Source organism: Pseudophryne corroboree, chromosome 9 (assembly GCF_028390025.1).
Source record: "Pseudophryne corroboree isolate aPseCor3 chromosome 9, aPseCor3.hap2, whole genome shotgun sequence".
NCBI lineage: Eukaryota > Metazoa > Chordata > Amphibia > Anura > Myobatrachidae > Pseudophryne > Pseudophryne corroboree.
This window is the reverse complement of record NC_086452.1, coordinates 385,288,452-385,308,087: the sequence shown is the minus strand read 5'-3', so window position 1 is coordinate 385,308,087 and position 19,636 is coordinate 385,288,452. Positions and strand designations below refer to the sequence as shown.

The 19,636-nt window shown below is 48.5% G+C and overlaps 1 protein-coding gene across 16 annotated transcripts in view; it reads right to left on the bottom strand.

The window, feature by feature from the left end:
* Positions 1–18,971, bottom strand: part of CACNA1D (calcium voltage-gated channel subunit alpha1 D) — a 923,074-nt gene extending 904,103 nt beyond the window's left edge. For 12 of the 16 annotated variants that reach the window (XM_063940810.1, XM_063940825.1, XM_063940809.1 and 9 more), the window contains exon 1: positions 18,602–18,970. In XM_063940810.1, coding sequence (XP_063796880.1) covers positions 18,602–18,629 — 28 coding nt within the window. In that variant the 5' untranslated portion in view covers positions 18,630–18,970. Of the gene's footprint in view, positions 1–18,601 lie in introns of all 16 variants that reach the window. The other 4 variants (XM_063940824.1, XM_063940812.1, XM_063940821.1 and 1 more) reach the window with 2 other exon arrangements.
* Between the last annotated feature and the right edge of the window lie 665 nt (positions 18,972–19,636).

Below are 19,636 nucleotides of genomic sequence, written 5' to 3'. Positions count from 1 at the left end.
CCGGACATGCTGTACATGATGTGCTGTACCTGAGGGGCGCTCTCTGCCCTGACATGCTGCACATGATGTGCTGTACCTGAGGAGGGGCGCTCCCTGCCCTGACATGCTGCACATGATGTGCTGTACCTGAGGAGGGGCGCTCTCTGCCCTGACATGCTGTACATGATGTGCTGTACCTGAGGAGGGGCGCTCCCTGCCCTGACATACTGTACATGATGTGCTATACCTGAGGAGGGGCGCTCTCTGCCCTGACATACTGTACATGATGTGCTATACCTGAGGAGGGGCGCTCCCTGCCCTGACATGCTGTACATGATGTGCTGTATCTGAGGGGCGCTCTCTGCCCTGACATGCTGCACATGATGTGCTGTACCTGAGGAGGGGCGCTCCCTGCCCTGACATGCTGTACATGATGTGCTGTACCTGAGGAGGGGCGCTCTCTGCCCTGACATGCTGTACATGATGTGCTGTACCTGAGGAGGGGCGCTCTCTGCCCTGACATGCTGTACATGAGGTGCTGTACCTGAGGAGGGGCGCTCCCTATCCTGACATGCTGCACATGATGTGCTGTACCTGAGGAGGGGCGCTCTCTGCCCTGACATGCTGCACATGATGTGCTGTACCTGAGGAGGGGCGCTCCCTGCCCTGACATACTGTACATGATGTGCTATACCTGAGGAGGGGCGCTCCCTGCCCTGACATGCTGCACATGATGTGCTGTACCTGAGGAGGGGCGCTCCCTGCCCTGACATACTGTACATGATGTGCTATACCTGAGGAGGGGCGCTCTCTGCCATGACATGCTGCACATGATGTGCTGTACCTGAGGGGCGCTCTCTGCCCTGACATGCTGTACATGATGTGCTGTACCTGAGGAGGGGCGCTCCCTGTCCTGACATACTGCACACGATGTGCTGTCCCTGAGGAGGGGCGCTCCCTGCCCTGACATGCTGTACATGATGTGCTGTAACTGAGGAGGGGCGCTCCCTGCCCTGACATGCTGTACATGATGTGCTGTACCTGAGGAGGGGCGCTCCCTGCCCTGACATGCTGTACATGATGTGCTGTACCTGAGGAGGGGCGCTCCCTGCCCTGACATGCTGTACATGCTGTACATGATGTGCTGTACCTGAGGAGGGGCGCTCTCTGCCCTGACATGCTGTACATGATGTGCTGTACCTGAGGAGAGGCGCTCCCTGCCCTGACATGCTGTACATGATGTGCTGTACCTGAGGAGGGGCGCTCCCTGCCCTGACATACTGTACATGATGTGCTATACCTGAGGAGGGGCGCTCTCTGCCATGACATACTGTACATGATATGCTGTACCTGAGGAGGGGCGCTCCCTGCCCTGACATGCTGCACATGAGGTGCTGTACCTGAGGGGCGCTCTCTGCCCTGACATGCTGTACATGATGTGCTGTACCTGAGGAGGGGCGCTCCCTGCCCTGACATGCTGTACATGATGTGCTGTACCTGAGGAGGGGCGCTCTCTGCCCTGACATGCTGTACATGATGTGCTGTACCTGAGGAGGGGCGCTCCCTGCCCTGACATACTGTACATGATGTGCTATACCTGAGGAGGGGCGCTCTCTGCCATGACATACTGTACATGATATGCTGTACCTGAGGAGGGGCGCTCTCTGCCCTGACATGCTGCACATGATGTGCTGTACCTGAGGGGCGCTCTCTGCCCTGACATGCTGTACATGATGTGCTGTACCTGAGGAGGGGCGCTCCCTGCCCTGACATACTGTACATGATGTGCTATACCTGAGGAGGGGCGCTCTCTGCCCTGACATACTGTACATGATGTGCTATACCTGAGGAGGGGCGCTCCCTGCCCTGACATGCTGTAAATGATGTGCTGTACCTGAGGGGCGCTCTCTGCCCTGACATGCTGCACATGATGTGCTGTACCTGAGGAGGGGCGCTCCCTGCCCTGACATGCTGCACATGATGTGCTGTACCTGAGGAGGGGCGCTCTCTGCCCTGACATGCTGTACATGAGGTGCTGTACCTGAGGAGGGGTGCTCCCTGCCCTGACATGCTGTTCATGACGTGCTGTACCTGAGGAGGGGCGCTCCCTGCCCTGACATACTGTACATGATGTGCTATACCTGAGGAGGAGCGCTCCCTGCCCTGACATGCTGCACATGATGTGCTGTACCTGAGGAGGGGCGCTCTCTGCCCTGACATGCTGTACATGATGTGCTGTACCTGAGGAGGGGCGCTCCCTGCCCTGACATACTGTACATGATGTGCTATACCTGAGGAGGGGCGCTCTCTGCCCTGACATACTGTACATGATGTGCTATACCTGAGGAGGGGCGCTCCCTGCCCTGACATGCTGTACATGATGTGCTGTACCTGAGGAGGGGCGCTCTCTGCCCTGACATGCTGTACATGAGGTGCTGTACCTGAGGAGGGGCGCTCCCTGTCCTGACATGCTGCACATGATGTGCTGTACCTGAGGAGGGGCGCTCCCTGCCCTGACATGCTGCACATGATGTGCTGTACCTGAGGAGGGGCGCTCTCTGCCCTGACATGCTGTACATGATGTGCTGTACCTGAGGAGGGGCGCTCCCTGCCCTGACATGCTGTACATGATGTGCTATACCTGAGGAGGGGCGCTCTCTGCCATGACATACTGTACATGATATGCTGTACCTGAGGAGGGGCGCTCTCTGCCCTGACATGCTGCACATGATGTGCTGTACCTGAGGGGCGCTCTCTGCCCTGACATGCTGTACATGATGTGCTGTACCTGAGGAGGGGCGCTCCCTGTCCTGACATGCTGCACACGATGTGCTGTCCCTGAGGAGGGGCGCTCCCTGCCCTGACATGCTGTACATGATGTGCTGTACCTGAGGAGGGGCGCTCCCTGCCCTGACATGCTGTACATGATGTGCTGTACCTGAGGAGGGGCGCTCCCTGCCCTGACATACTGTACATGATGTGCTATACCTGGGGAGGGGCGCTCTCTGCCCTCACATACTGTACATGATGTGCTATACCTGAGGAGGGGCGCTCCCTGCCCTGACATGCTGTACATGATGTGCTGTACCTGAGGGGCGCTCTCTGCCCTGACATGCTGCACATGATGTGCTGTACCTGAGGAGGGGCGCTCCCTGCCCTGACATGCTGCACATGATGTGCTGTACCTGAGGAGGGGCGCTCTCTGCCCTGACATGCTGTACATGAGGTGCTGTACCTGAGGAGGGGCGCTCCCTGTCCTGACATGCTGCACATGATGTGCTGTACCTGAGGAGGGGCGCTCCCTGCCCTGACATGCTGCACATGATGTGCTGTACCTGAGGAGGGGCGCTCTCTGCCCTGACATGCTGTACATGATGTGCTGTACCTGAGGAGGGGCGCTCCCTGCCCTGACATACTGTACATGATGTGCTATACCTGAGGAGGAGCGCTCTCTGCCCTGACATGCTGTACATGATGTGCTGTACCTGAGGAGGGGCGCTCCCTGTCCTGACATACTGCACACAATGTGCTGTCCCTGAGGAGGGGCGCTCCCTGCCCTGACATGCTGTACATGATGTGCTGTACCTGAGGAGGGGCGCTCCCTGCCCTGACATGGTGTACATGAGGTGCTGTACCTGAGGAGGGGCTCTCCCTGCCCTGACATACTGTACATGATGTGCTGTACCTGAGGAGGGGCGCTCCCTGCCCTGACATGCTGTACATGATGTGCTGTACCTGAGGAGGGGCGCTCCCTGCCCTGACATGGTGTACATGAGGTGCTGTACCTGAGGAGGGGCGCTCCCTGCCCTGACATGCTGCACATGATGTGCTGTCCCTGAGGAGAGGCGCTCCCTGCCCTGACATGCTGTACATGTGGTGCTGTACCTGAGGAGGGGCGCTCTCTGCCCTGACATGCTGCACATGATGTGCTGTACCTGAGGAGGGGCACTCCCTGCCCTGACATACTGTACATGATGTGCTGTACCTGAGGAGGGGCGCTCCCTGCCCTGACATGCTGTACATGATGTGCTGTACCTGAGGAGGGGCGCTCCCTGCCCTGACATGCTGCACATGAGGTGCTGTACCTGAGGAGGGGCGCTCTCTGCCCTGACATGCTGCACATGAGGTGCTGTACCTGAGGAGGGGCGCTCCCTGCCCTGACATGCTGTACATGATGTGCTGTACCTGAGGAGGGGCGCTCCCTGCCCTGACATGCTGCACACGATGTGCTGTACCTGAGGAGGGGCGCTCCCTGCCCTGACATGCTGTACATGATGTGCTGTACCTGAGGAGGGGCGCTCCCTGCTCTGACATGCTGTACATGTGGTGCTGTACCTGAGGAGGGGCGCTCCCTGCCCTGACATGCTGTACATGATGTGCTGTACCTGAGGAGGGGCGCTCCCTGCCCTGACATGCTGTACATGATGTGCTATACCTGAGGAGGGGCGCTCCCTGCCCTGACATGCTGTACATGATGTGCTAAACCTGAGGAGGGGCGCTCTCTACCCTGACATGCTGTAGATGATGTGCTGTACCTGAGGAGGGTGTGCCAGTCAGTGTGTCAGTCTGCACCTGGTCACAATTGTGTGAACATGCCATTACTGTATTCAGCAAACGCCCCCATTCTCCCACATCGCGCCTATCCAGTCGCAAGTGAGCATAAGCAACAGAATCACCTATACCTGCACAGATGCATATGCATGTGGCCCATGTCTAGCATATGCATTGATATTTAATGTAAGTAACACTATGCAAACTGGCGCATCAGCTCCTTACTGTCTTTTGTATTGTATTTTGTAATGTATTTACCCGAGCACCTTGCAGTAAGGTAAGTGCTCTCCAGGATAAGTGCCTGATTTCTTTTAAGACTGTAAGGGGCCCATTTATCATTAAATATTTGTGGCTTATTCCTATAAACACCTGTTTTCGGGTGGCAACCACAAATATTTAGAATCACCCCCATGTATGAAGGAGGGATCACAGCAGATATATCCGATACTTGCTGCAGTCCCTCAATTTCCCGCAACAGCCAGCCCCTTCCCCCTTTCCTTTGTGTAGGAAGCCACTCCCTGTCTGATTGTCAGCCTTAGTTAGCATCTATGGGCTGCAGCCAATGCAGTCCATAGAAGCTTGGGGTTTGCACATGCGCAGTCAAGCCTCCGCTTTTCCGAAAGTGCCGATCCCGGCGCCTGTCATCTTTGCTGTGCCAGGACCTGGCCAGCGGCAGGGGCTCTCCTCCTCCGGACCAGACATTATGGCCAGTGGCAGCCCCGCTCCTCCATAAAGGTAGGAGCCGCCGCTGGTAACAAACTATATGGTACTGTAACCATCGTTGGGACACGCATGCGTTGGTCAATTTACTTTGCACATGCACAGTACACAGGCAGCTTTGTTCTAGAGGTTAGTTTCGATTTGGGGGCAGGGCCAGGGGGAGAAGTCTAGGTGGGCGCCCCAGCACACTTTATGTATGCCAGGTATGTAGCACATACAGTGTGTCGGGGTGCCGATGGTCTGCCTCTCTCTATAGCTGACTTGACAGGCTCAGCTGTCAGTCAGCAGCCCTGCACTGCCTCCGGTTCTTACAAGCAATGCAGCACTGTGTAAGGAGGGGGGGGACCATCAGGTCCACTGCTACCATTGATGGTGGTAAACCATTCGGATCTCCATCCACCTTTGTCATCGTCTGGAACCATCGATGGTAGATGACCATCCCTATATCACAGGGACGGTTAAGAGCCCCAGTACCTGAGTGTGCCGCTTCATACAGGGTGGTGTAAACGCATTCTGCAATGTGATTTTGGGAGTTATTATCACACCCAAATCGCATTGCAACTGCAATTATTGATAACTGAGCCTCTAAAGAGGTAAACCCCTAGTCTACCAGATATGCTATAACTATGTTTAGAATTGTATACTTTTAACAGGTACACTACCAACTGGTGAGCTTTTTCAAAGCACGTTTCTACAATCCTTAAATCTATTTGAGGCAATTTCTGTATTGTCTTATATAAATAGCATTAACCAAAGAATTACATTAGGTGTTATCAGTGTTACTTTCTCTACAATGTCCAAATATTTGCTCATGCAAGTAGTGTTTACTGTACAGTATTCCGAGGTGACAGGCTGTCTGCATATCCTCCAGAGAAGCTCTAGGCATTGAGGCTCAATCCATTTATATGGTGTCCGCTTATAAAACACCATTGCAAAAAGTACACGGTCATAAATAAATGAACTGTCCAAACATTTACTAAAATATCAAGAAAGGAACTAGTCTTAAACTGACAAAACAAAACTTGATGTCTTTACTCCTGTTTTAAATATAGATGTTCTACCTTGATCCAAACCGAAAATCTTATAGTGGTAAGAGGAGTGAAAAAAGGCGAGCGGGTTACAGAGCAGTATGGCGTGGGGCTATAATACACCTCCGTGGAGCCAGCAAATAGCTAGTCAGTATAAATATATTTAAAATTTTATCTCATTAAACATGAGCCAATCCAATTCAATAAGTTGTGTTTGATTTCTTTAAATTCTAACATAAGTTCCAATATTTTAATCCTACTCAAATTCCAGAAACATTACAAAACACTCAAGAGGGGCAGATGTACTAAGTTTTGGAGAGTGATAAAGTGGAGAGAGATTTTCAGACACAGCCTGTAACATGGCAGTTTGGAGCCTATTGGCTGATTTCTCTCTAGTTTCTACTATATCACTCTCCAAGGCTTAGTACATATACCCCACATACACATAAAGGGGGAGATTTATCAAAGTGGGGAGAGATAAAGTACCAACCAATCAGCTTCTGTCATATCACAGTCGGTGTTTAAAAAATGACAGTTAGAAGCGGTTTGGTTGGTGCCTTATCTCTCTCCACTTCATCTATCTTTGATAAATCTCACCCTTAAAGCTCTAACGTGAATATACAAGAATGTTTGGGCACTTATGTCTCTTATATTCTCTTGTGCAGCCATATTCTAGAAGAGCATCAATGAGAGGGGATCCGGTTTTTAGGTCGACAGTAAGTAGGTCTACACTGTCTAGGTTCACAATTTTTTTTATTTTTTTGTACTTTTTCATACTTTACGATCCACGTGGACTACAATTGGGAATAGTAACCTTGCCCGAAGCATGGCGAGCGAAGCGAGCCATGCAAGGGGACACTGTGCACTAATTGGGGTTCCCGGTCACTATACGGAGAAAACGACACCAAAAAAGGTTACGAAAACTCATGTCGACCTAGTACATTTCAACCTAGAGTTCCTGTCGACCTAGAAACCATGTCAACCTACTTACTGTCGACCAATAGTGGTCGACCTAGACACTGTCAACCTAAGTCTAATCTACCTTACATACCACACCCAATGAGAGGACAAGGTGGAACCAAAAGATGCAGAGGTGGGCTTCTCTCCTAAGCAGGGGTGTAACTAGGAATAAAAGGGCCCTGTGACATCATTTTGAGCTGGACTCATACCCCTTTCAGACCCATGATAACAATGATTTTCTGTGAGAAAAAGCACTATTTAAATTGCAAAATAATTACAATATATCTGACATATTTATACTGTAGATATATAGTATGAGCAAAGCAGCCACCATGCTTGTGGCAGGGATATATTTATATGATTACTCAGTTACTATAGGTGGTCTAGGACTAGCACTGCGAATAGCTGATTATATAAACAAGCCCAGAGAACACTGACATCATGTAGCACAACAAATCGGCCTCAGGAAACTGTACATTAAGTTGTATAACTGTGGCTATATAATAAAACACACACAAGATGTCATTTAGCAAAATAAGGAGCAAGAAGGTAAGAATAGATTGGAAAGACTAAACTTTACTCTTTATGACAAACCAGCACATGAATGTAGACTATACTTCATACAATCTGGCGAGGGTTTTTTTTATGTTCAACTAATACCTTTTTACTGAAATACAGTATACAAAACGTCATCAGAATTATCCATCCCACCGCTGCATGGTGCATGTTATATGAAGTTTAGCAGGATGGTTAGCTGTTACCAGTAACCGTTTTCTTTCTTTCTCTTTTTTTATGGACAAAAAAAATGTATAATTTGTTTTTATTTACTCTTTTTCAAATAATACTATTGTATCGTGTCGTGTGAATCGAGCTTAGCTGTTACTTTGTATTTGATCTCATCGGAATACATGCCACCTAGAATTTTTAGCTTTCAGTGAGTTGTCCTTTCAAAATAAATAAACATCTACTGCAGTGTTTCTCAAACTGTGTGCCGTGTCTCCCTAGGGTGCCTCAGGACACTTGCAGGGGTGCCTTGGATTGGTGGTCCAGGACCAATTAAAATTATTTATGGTCAATGTAATAGGCAAAACCAGTGCTGGTGGCTGCCAATCATAATATATGTTGACAAACAGAAGCAAATCTTGTCACTCACCACACAACTGAACCCGAGCATGACATATAAACACAATTTACTTCATTTAATATTTATTTCTAAATTTCTCAATAAGTAACTTTTGGCCTATGGGTGCCATGAAAAAATTTCTGATACTCTAGGGAGTCGTGATTCAAAAAAGTTTGAGATCCACTGATCTACTGGTATATGGTAATTGGAATTATTCAATTTTTTTAACATGGAAAAATCTAGGGGGGATTTTTAAGAAATAATATTATAAAAACTGAAAAACCTTATATCATTTGGTGTTTATCTGTTTTTTTTAAACGGGATAAAGGGTGACAACATGCTGAGGGAGAAGAAGGGCTATCAGGGAAGAGGAGAAAACCAGGGGACAGGACCTTATGGGGGTTGGACATGGTAACAGAAGAGAAGGAAAGGTCAGAAGACAGAGACTCAAGGGCAAGAGGAGTGTCCGAGAGAAAGAAGAGGACAAGGAGGCATAACTGTGTATGCATGCATGTACATACTGTATATCTACACACAATACATTTTTGTTTGTTTTTTTACTTTTGTGTACTTCCCCCATCCATTGCTACCATGTAATACACCCTTTGCACCACTGCACCGGCGTCGCAAGCTGGGAATCAACAGCAAAGAAGGACAGCTGATTAAGCCTCAGCTTGCGCAGCTGGCTAACGTAAGGGGGACTGCGAGCCCAGGAAGTCTGCGTGGTAACATGCAGACCCTTGTCTCTCCACTCCTAGAAAACAGGGGCGACACGCAAATGCTTCTAGGAACGCAGCCCTCCCCTTCGGCCCCCTACCAACCTCCTCAACGTTGCTGCCTGTCAATCAAGCAGTGGCAGAGGGGAACTACGGACGTCCGCATGTGCAGAACAAACTGTGCGCAGCTGCATATTCCCGATAATTGGGAATCTGCATGGCTCTCATTACCTGTGCCGAACTCGGAATCAGACCCTAGGTGTGCGACCTGTAGCTCAGGACCCCAACTGAGGTCATATAATCTGTTTTTTAGGGGGTCCTTATGGTTTTCATTTTTCACTTTCCTTCAGATTCGCAGTATTTGTTATTTGAATTAGAGGGTCTTTTAGCCATAAAAGCTGATCTATTTAAATAAATCAGATAGAGGCTAATTGAAAGCCAATTATTAAGGCAGCATTTGTCATCTGTGTAAACTTGGAGCTTCCACAGTAGATGGGTTGAACACTTATGCAAGCAGCATTTTTTCAGTTTTTCTTTTATTGCAGACAAATAAATGTTTAACCTGCCGGTTTGCAATAAAGTACTGTCAATGAATAAAATATTTTATATGGTCAAATTATTTTGCTACTTTGTCCTTCATCCTCTTACACATGGCTTTATAATACATAGAATACATCACATTTTGTGGCCTCTCGTTGCCATAACATTGAATTACACAAGCTATTAAAAAAAAAAGAGTTGCTCGCCTATAGTTATGTAGTGATAGTGAAAAAAAAGAGCAAGGATCCGTTAAAGACAACAGAGCAAGCGTTAGTTGTGCACTGCGTAATACAGAAGTTTTCTATGGAAAAGACAACAGACCTTGTTAATAACACAGTGGCCCTCATTCCGAGATGTTCGCTCGCTAGCTGCTTTTAGCAGCATTGCACACGCTAGGCCGCCACCCTCTGGGAGTGTATCTTAGCTTAGCGGAATAGCGAACGAAAGATTAGCAGAACTGCTAATAAATAATTCCTTGCAGTTTTCCAGACCTACTCACAGATTGCGGTGACCATCCAGGCTGTACCTGTGATCGTCCCTCTGGAGCTGATGTCCAGTAGCCAAGAAGCCAATCCATCCTGCACGCAGGTGAGTTCACTTCTTCTCCCCTCTGTCCCTCGTTGCAGTGATCCTGTTGCCAGCAGGAATCACTGTAAAATAAAAAACCTAAGCTAAACTTTCTCTAAGCAGCTCTTTATGAGAGCCACCTAGAATTGCACCCTTCTCGGCCGGGCACAAAAATCTAACTGGAGTCTGGAGGAGGGTCATAGGGGGAGGAGCCAGTGCACACCACCTGATCTGGAAAAGCTTTACTTTTTGTGCCCTGTCTCCTGCGGAGCCGTTATTCCCCATGGTCCTTTCAGGAACCCCAGCATCCACTAGGACGATAGAGAAAAATAATTCCTTGCAGTTTTCCAGACCTACTCACAGATTGCGATCAGCTCAGTCCGTTTAGTTCCTGGTTTGACGTCACAAACACGCCCTGCGTTCGGCCAGCCACTCCCCCGTTTCTCCAGACACTCCCGCGTTTTTCCCTGACACGCCTGCGTTTTTTAGCACACTCCCGGAAAACGCTCAGTTACCACCCAGAAACGCCCCTTTCCTGTCAATCATTCACCGATCAGCAGTGCGACTGAAAAGCGCCGCAGGATCCACAGCAAAACTGCAAAGTTTTTAGTTAAATAACTAAGTGCATGCGCCCTGCATGCCTTGCGCGTGCGCATTTTGCAACAAATCGCAGCATAGCGAAAATCGGCAACGAGCGAACAACTCGGAATGACCCCCAGTGTGTACCATTAAAATGCAGTGACATATAAAACATATGTATACATATGTATGATAGGACGCCTCTTGGGCATAGCTAGGTCACATATTGATTTACACACTCACAGATATTTATAAAATGAACTCATGTCCTGGGCTCGGAGTGGACCTCCCACTAGAAATATGACTGAAGACTATTATCAGAGCTAACAAATGACCACCATTACCAGTAAGAGAGCTCCAGAGAAGCCCTGCTGCTACATGGTTACTGAGCGCCTGGCAGCAGAGCCATTAATCACGCAGGAGTTCCGAGGGAAGGATAAACAGAACATCCATGATTCGTAGACTGGTGACTGATATTATTACTATGTGTATAATTACCCATACATGTGTATCTGCTAATATACATATTCATTATAATAATAAAATACTTCTTTAGTAATAAATGGCAATAATAAAAATTCTCTCATTGAAACCTTTCAATTGGGGAGAGAGCACCTAGGGGCATTGTAGCACTAAGACATGCCAATAATGAAACTGTTTAAAATAAAGGAACTCTGAAATATTAGGGGTGATTTGGGAGATTTATATAACGGTGTAGTATGGTATGCTGGCGGCCGGGCTCCCGGCGACCAGCATACCGGCGCCGGGAGCCCGACCGCCGGCATACCGACAGCGTGGCGAGCGCAAATGAGCCCCTTGCGGGCTCGCTGCGCTCGCCACGCTGCGGGCACGGTGGTGCGCATTTATTTCTCCCTCCAGGGGGGTCGTGGACCCCCACGAGGGAGAAAAAGTGTCAGTATGCCGACTGTCGGGATTCCGGCGCCGGTATACTGTGCGCCGGGATCCCGACAGTCGGCATACTGAAGACCATCCTTATATAACACCTCTTAGACTACTACTTTTGTGGGGGTTCCTCTGGCCAGTCCCATAGGACCTTATCTGGTTATATAATTTAGCTCTCAACTCCAATGGGCACAGTAAAAGTTGGTGCCACCCTTTTAGAATTGGTAGAGGAGCAGAGCCAATTGGTGCCAACCTTTTAGAATTGGTAGAGGAGCAGAGCCAATTGGTGCCAACCTTTTAGAATTGGTAGAGGAGCAGAGCCAATTGGTGCCAACCTTTTAGAATTGGTAGAGGAGCAGAGCCAATCAGGAGTCTGTCATGTGTAAGGTTGCATCGGATCCCAGGATGTACAAATGCCTGCTTTCCAGCAGCCCCTTTAGTTGCACAGTGTGGGTACCATCTATGTAACTGTATGTAGGCATGGGTATTTAACCCTTTTATAAAAGCGTTAAAAGATGCTGCCACATATACCTAAGTCCTACCCTCAAATAGCGCCAAATAGCCCCATTTGGCCGTGACAAATATGCAGCTTAATCTGTGCCTTTATACCTATTCCTTTGCACCACAAATAAGTACTTAGGCCCTGAGTCAGAATGGGTTGTAGTTGTGCAAAAATCACACAACTACAACCCTTTACACTAGCATGCGGGGGGATGCCTAGCTCAGGGCCAGTCTGCCCGCGCATGCCAGGTCCTTCCCCCCTGCTAACATGCGAACGCAGACGGCTACACACCATGTTTAGACTTGCAGCATCTGCGTGTTACGTCACGCTGCCGCCCCGGCCCACCTTGCAAATGGTCCGGACATGCCTGTGTTGTCCACACCGCGCCCCCGCCAACTCCGCAACAAAATTATCACGTCAACGCCCCTTCCCGCCCCACGAACGCCTCTGCCTGTCAATCAGGCAGAGGCGTTCGCATATGTGAGATACCGTCTCATCTCACTGTGTGCGCACGTGCGGTGTGGCTTCTGGGCGTGCGCACAATCCAGATGGGCTTCAGCATGCGAACGCATCGTAGATGTGTTCCATGCTGAATTAGGCCCTTAGTACGCTAAGGGCCAGCTTAAATGAGCTGCTGTGCTTACCCCGGGTTTGTAGCTCCACACTTAAATGTCTGGAGCTATTAATTGGAAGCCCATATTCTCACATGGTAGGCCAGCGGATACTGTGCATTAACTGATAGATTCCAGGTTAAGAACCCAGAGCTATGGGTTAATGCACTAGAAGTGGCCATGGTAAGAAAGCACTACTCACCACAGATTTGTGTCCACATCTCAGGAGGGTGCAAACAGAAATCCACAGTTGATGCAGCCTGCGGGGTACCGCGGTCTGCAACTGAATAGCCCCGGGCGCCTAATTAAGGAGCTGCAAGCGCGCAGTAAGCACTGCAGGTAATTGAATCTGGTCCACATGAATTAAGCCACAAAATTCAGGATAAAGCAAGCAATCTGGGTAAAAAGGCAAAAGGCAAAGGTCCAATATGAGTAAACTGCCCCCTGCCTCACTCCACGCATCATTATCATCTGCGATTTTATACTAATTCCTTTGGGACAAAAATACTAAGTAACTAGTACACTAGTATTAATACTAGTGCTAGTGCTAGATTCCCCCGATGCAATGTATACATGTCATAAAGCTTACACTCTAATAATATCTAGATCAGGGCTTCCCAACTTTTCCCAGCAATGCGATAAATAGGGTCTGGGAATAAGCTTTGTAACCCATCGCCGAAATGCTTAATTCATTAATTTCCTTCCTCTTAGCTACTTTACTGTTGTCTACAAATTAAGCCTGAAACATAATGAATAGGAAATTGAGGACAACAGAATAAGACTATGGAAACTAGTAATTAGCAGTACACAATAGCAGAGAATGGATCATAGGGGGTAATTCAGACCTGATCGCTAGGGTGCGTTTTTTGCAGCCCTGCGATCAGGTAGTCGCCGCCTATAGCGGGAGGGTATATTTTGTGTGCAGGTGTGCGATCGCATTTGTAGCAGAGCTGCACAAACATCAGTTTGTGGAGTCTCTGCTCAGCCCGGGACTTACTCAGCCGCTGCGATGATCGGGGCCGGAGCTGACGTCAGAAACCCTCCCTCCAAACGCCTGGTCCCTCCTGCGGTTTCCCGGACACTGCTACAAAACGGTCAGTTGCCACCCACAAACGGCTTCTTCCTGTCAGTCACCTTGCGATCGCCCGTGCGATCACTTTTTTCGCACCATCCCATCGCTATGCTCCGATGCCCGGTGCAGTCATCCGACGTGCCAGCGTATTGCGGTGCATGCACATGCGCAGTACAGACCTGATTGCCCGCTGGGCGAAAACGCACAGCAGCGATCAGATCTGAATTACCCCATGAATTACCCCCATAGAGAGTCATCCTACAGAATTTGGTGACCCATGATCAGGAACCACCAGATTTAGGATTTTTATACAGCATCAGGAAACTGAAGGCGCACAAGACACGTAATTGTGTAATAACAACTGGAGGTTCTAGATTTTTATTTTTATGTCTAAAACAAAGCAGTACTGTAATGAAAATAATCAATCCTGACAGTCTAAGGTGGTTGGGGAAACCAGTAAGGGTTAACACAAAGGCTGCAGTCAGTAGCACGGATAGCTTTCGGTACTAGATGCATTGATTTGGGAGGCGATGGGTTCAATCGAGACCCCTAGAGAGCGCCTAGGGGCACTGTAGACCATAAGACATGCCAAAGACTAAACAACTGTGGTTCTACATGCTGACAATAATATAAATTCCAGGGAAGAGAAATATGCTCTTCTTACAAATGATTATTCTGTCAATGTCTCACCCAAAAAGCTTTCAAAGTAATTCCCACTCTGTACAACATCAAGACAAAAATGTAAAGTACTTAGTAATACGCAAGTAATAGCAGCGCTGGAATTCATTCTGATGTTAATCTTAAAAAAAAAAAAAAAAAAGAAACACAGATCTCTGCTGGACAGCCGTCGCCGTCATTCTAAAATGACAACTGGATAAAACAATCCATATACAACAATCGATATGGCAGAGAAATCTCCAAACATGAGATATATTTCCTGTGTTACGTGCAGCACAGAAGGACAAAGGATTACATTCGGTGTATTGTGATTAATCTCTTAAAGGTACACTGCTTGCTAGAAGAGACGCTGACATTTACTATATGTACAAATGGGACATAATAAGCTGATTATTGTGTATGTTGGTATTGGAAGGCTGAGGACCACATTGGATTATGCATCTGGGCACGGGCGCCTTCAAACTGTCACAAGATCTACGGCAAGTGTGAGAAGTAATCCACTGGAAGAAGTGCTAGAGAAAGGAAAGACGGACTAAAATCTGCATTTCCCCTTTACATCGTCCCCACCAAATGTCCAATGTCAGTAGTGTAACGAAATGCAAACCAATGAGCATTAAGTGACCTCTAAACCAGAGCACAGCAATATAATGATACAACACATATACACTCCCACATTGTATAAGAGCAATATAGTCAGGTTATATGAGTGGTATTAGCCCCTAAGCAAAATCAGCTTCCCCCGTGATAACCTGGGTGATATTATACCAGGAGTGAATCTCTCACACCCCATCCGATATTCCCATCAGAGTGGGCATCCTATACCCTTATAGGAACAGAAGACTGGGATGAGCAGATACTGTAAAATGGTGCACATCAAGGCAGATAAAAAATCAGCCTCCTATAGCAATATACCACAGCGAGCTCGCTCTAGCTGTAACATATCTCCATATATCTATCTTCTGATGAAGACCATGCCTGAAGTTATAATCTACTATACATAATCCATTAACCCTTGTATACAATCAGTGGACTGCTTTGAGAGCAAACGGAATAGCAATTTATAAATATAGGACACAGGGCTCCATAAGTGACGTTTGGTGCAATTAACATGATGAGCTGAAAGATAATCTGCTGAACAATACCCAAGACTATGCGCAACAGCACAAGGTTAATTCCTATCTAGAAATTAAAAAAAGTGAAAGCTGCTCCCGTGTAGGTTAGATCTGCATCCATGTGTTAACTCCTTCCTAGACATAAGTAGTGGTGAGGTTCCCTCAAGGAAGGAGTGCAATACAAAGGAACTACTGAAGTATTATGGAGAGTTGTAAAAGTCCAGTATTTTATATATAGAGATAATGGGCCGGATATAATGCAGTGCGAGATGGCTGGAGCGCCGAGATTCCGGCCAAACACGTATGTTTTTTAAAAGCGGCAATAGTTTACAAGGCAAAACCAACCTGGTTCTGCCTTGTAAATGTTTGCTGCTTTAAAAAAACGAACGGCTGGAATCTCGGACCTCCGGCCTTCTCTCACTGCATTACATTCGGCCCAATGTATGAAAGTTCAGCAGTGTTGTATGAAGAGAAAGAACTTGGTGGGCAGATGTATTAAGCCTGGAGAAGTGACAAAGCAGTGATAAGTGCAGGTGATAATGCACCAGCCAATCAGCTCCTAACTGTAATTTTTCAAAACTGTAATGATTGGCTGGTGCGTTATCACCTTGCACTTATCACTGCTTTATCACGGCTTAATACATCTGCCAATATGTATTTGAAACGATGAAAAGGTCCATCTGTAAACGAAGATATGAAAGTCTTAGGAATGAAATAGTTTGAAGATCTAGCACTTGTTATGCAGAGATGGAATGGCCCATTAATATTATACAGAGAAGTGATTTAGACCAGTCAGTGTCGGCTGTCAGGTGTAAGGGTCCAGCAGGGTCATACAGACAGATGTTATGGTACACCAATTTCACGGATGCGACAGTCTAGCAGTTCTATAGGTACTGTAGGTGAGGATTTTAGGGTACAGGATTTGTATGTGCACAAAACCAAGTAAGATCATTCAAACTGATATGGAGGTGTAAACGCATGAACTAGGATGAAAATAGTTGGGGTAAAAAAACTTTATATAGATAGATGAAGGATGAGTACGAGAAACATGAAAATACATTTTGAGGGTGCAGCCGAGTGTTATTTATCCTCTAGATAAAGGGATATAGGGGGGTGAAGCGACACTATAAGGCTCAAACTGAGTAACATGGAGGGATCTGGGTGGTCAGGGTCCAGCCTTGTGATATAGAAGGAGGGATGCTGGGTTAGGGTTCATAGTATGTTACAAAGAGTGGGTTACTGAGTGTTCAGCAGTACATTATAAAGAGGTGGAGGCTCGGGGAGACAGCCCAAAGTGTTATATACAAAGAAGAAAGTTGTGGAGTGAGCTTCCAGTAGGATAATGCAGATCAGGGATCTTGTAGGCAAGGGTCCATATTAGAAAACAGATTGTTGTTGGACGTTAGGGTCCAGAAGGCTAACAGGGGCATTTTTGTAATGTAGATAGAGGGGAGGCTAAGCCTATCTATAACATTTAGACATTGTTTGTTATAGCACAGCAGAGAGAAAGAGAGCGATGTCGGAGGTGACAGACCATCTGGAAGTGAAGTATACATGGAGGGACGTTGGGGGTGACTGCGCAGCGGAGTGATGTAGAGGGATGATGGTGGTGACTGTGCAGTGGAGTAACATGGAGGGATGATGGTGGTGACTCTCCAGCAGAGGGATGTAGATGGATGTTGGGGCTGGAGAAAAGCAACATGGGGGATGATGGGAGTGGCAGTGTGACATAGGGAAATGATGGGGGTGATTGTGCAGTAGTGTAACATAGGGAGATGATGGGGGTGACTGTGCAAAAGTGTAATATTCAGAATGATGGGGATGATTGTGCCACAGAGTGGGATGACGGAGGAGGTGACCATGCAGTTCTGTAATAGGATGATGGGAGTGACTGTGCAGCAGAGTGGGATGATGGGGGTGACTGTGCAGCAGTGAAACATAGGGGGATGATGGGGGTGACTGTGCATCAGTGTAACATAATGAGATGATGGGGGTGAATGTGCAGCAGTGGGGGCGATGGGCTGACTGCAGCAGTGTAACATAGGGGGATGATGGGGGTGACTGTGCATCAGTGTAACATAATGGGATGATGGGTGTGACTGTGCAGCAGTGTAACATAGGGGGATGAAGGGGGTGACTGTGCAGCAGTGTAACATAGGGGGATGATGGGGGTGACTGTGCAGCAGAGGGGGGTGATGGGGGTGACTCTGCAGCAGTATAACATAGGGTGATGATGGGGGTGACTGTGCAGCAGAGGGGGATGATGGCGGTGACTGTACAGCAGTGTAACACAGGGGGATAATGGGGTGACTGTGCAGCAGAGGGGGAAGATGGGGGTTAATGCAGCAGAGGGGGATGATGGGGGTTACTGTGCAGCAGTGTAACATAGGGGGATGATGGGGGTAACTGTGCAGCAGAGGGGGATGATGGGGGTGACGGTGCAGCAGTGTAACATAGGGGAATAATGGGGTGACTGTGCAGCAGAGGGGAATGATGGGGGTTAACGCAGCAGAGGGGGATGATGGGGGTGACTGTGCAGCAGTGTAACATACGGGGATGACTGCAGCAGTGTGACATAGGGGAATGATGGGGATGACTGCAGCAGTGTGACATAGGGGAATGATGGGGATGACTGTGCAGTGTAACATAGGGGAATGATGGGGGTGACTGTGCATTAGAGGGGATGATGGGAGTGACTGTGCAGCAGTGTAACATATGGGGAAGATGGGGGTGACTGTGCAGCAGTGTAACATACGGGGATGATGGGGGTGACTGTGTAGCAGTATGACACAGTGGGATGATGCAGTGAGGGTTCATTAAGGTGATGTTGGCTCTGAGTATAGGGGGATGAATGAATGCCCAGCAGAGGCAGCAGCAGCTGGTCACTATGGAGGATGCTGGCATATGGGGGATAGCAGGGAGGACGGCTGGGGATACAGTGCGCTGTCGGGACGTCTTACCTTCGGCGAGCTCCCCCGGCTCCTCCATCCTCACCCCCTGTCAGTGAAAGCCGAGATCCCGCAGCAAGCAGCGCACGCTTCCCCGTCCGGCCCCCTACCCGCCCCCCATATCACTCAGGCACCGGGCGATCCCTGGCAGCGGCTCCGGCCGGCATCCTTCACATCCGGGCGACCGCGGTTCTCATGGCAACCGCTCCAGTCTCCGGCTGCTACAGCTAAATGGCAGAGAAAGGGTTAACCTGCTCGGGGAGGAGGGGCCGGGATTAACTCCCTGCGCTCCGGGTCACGTGATAAGCGAGGTGCCCTTCGCGGGGGGTGCAGGGCCGGGCACTGCTGCAATTGGCTGGGGGCGATTCCCTCCTCGGTAGTGATTGGCTGAGGCTGACAGATGCTCTGGGTATCAGGAGGATGTAGCGGGGTCAGCTGGTCCCTCAGTACCTGGAGCTCCCGCAGGAGAACGCTGCAGCCACAGCAGGGTCACCTCTTCGTAGTTGATATCTTAATATCATGCTTATGTAGAACGTCAGCTACTGCACCACGGATGTAATTGTGTGTGTGTATTGTATAAAGAAAGATATGCATACACATGCAGCCACAGCAGGGTCATCTCTTCATAGTTACTATAATATCGTGCTTATATAGAACGTCATATAAGTGCAATATGAATGTATCTATCTATCTATCTATCTATCATATCTATATAATCTATGTTTATCTCTATATATAGATACTAGGTGATTCATCGCGCCCTACGGGCGCTCTTCACACCGTCGTAAGGGGCTTCGCCCCTATAGCCTGTACATAAAGGTGAAGGGGTAGAATAGTAGTTGTATAATGTATTGTGGTGGAATGTGGCTTTTGGAGTTGTTGAAATTTCGCATGACAAAATATTTGTTGGATTTGTGTGTGCGGGGTACAGGTGGTCAGGGTAGGTAGCTGGAAGTTGGGATGGGTGGGGGAGTTGTTCATGTGGAGTGTGTTGGGATGATGGAGGTAATTTGGGGTAGTGTGTAGTCATGTAGGAAGGGGGGGGGG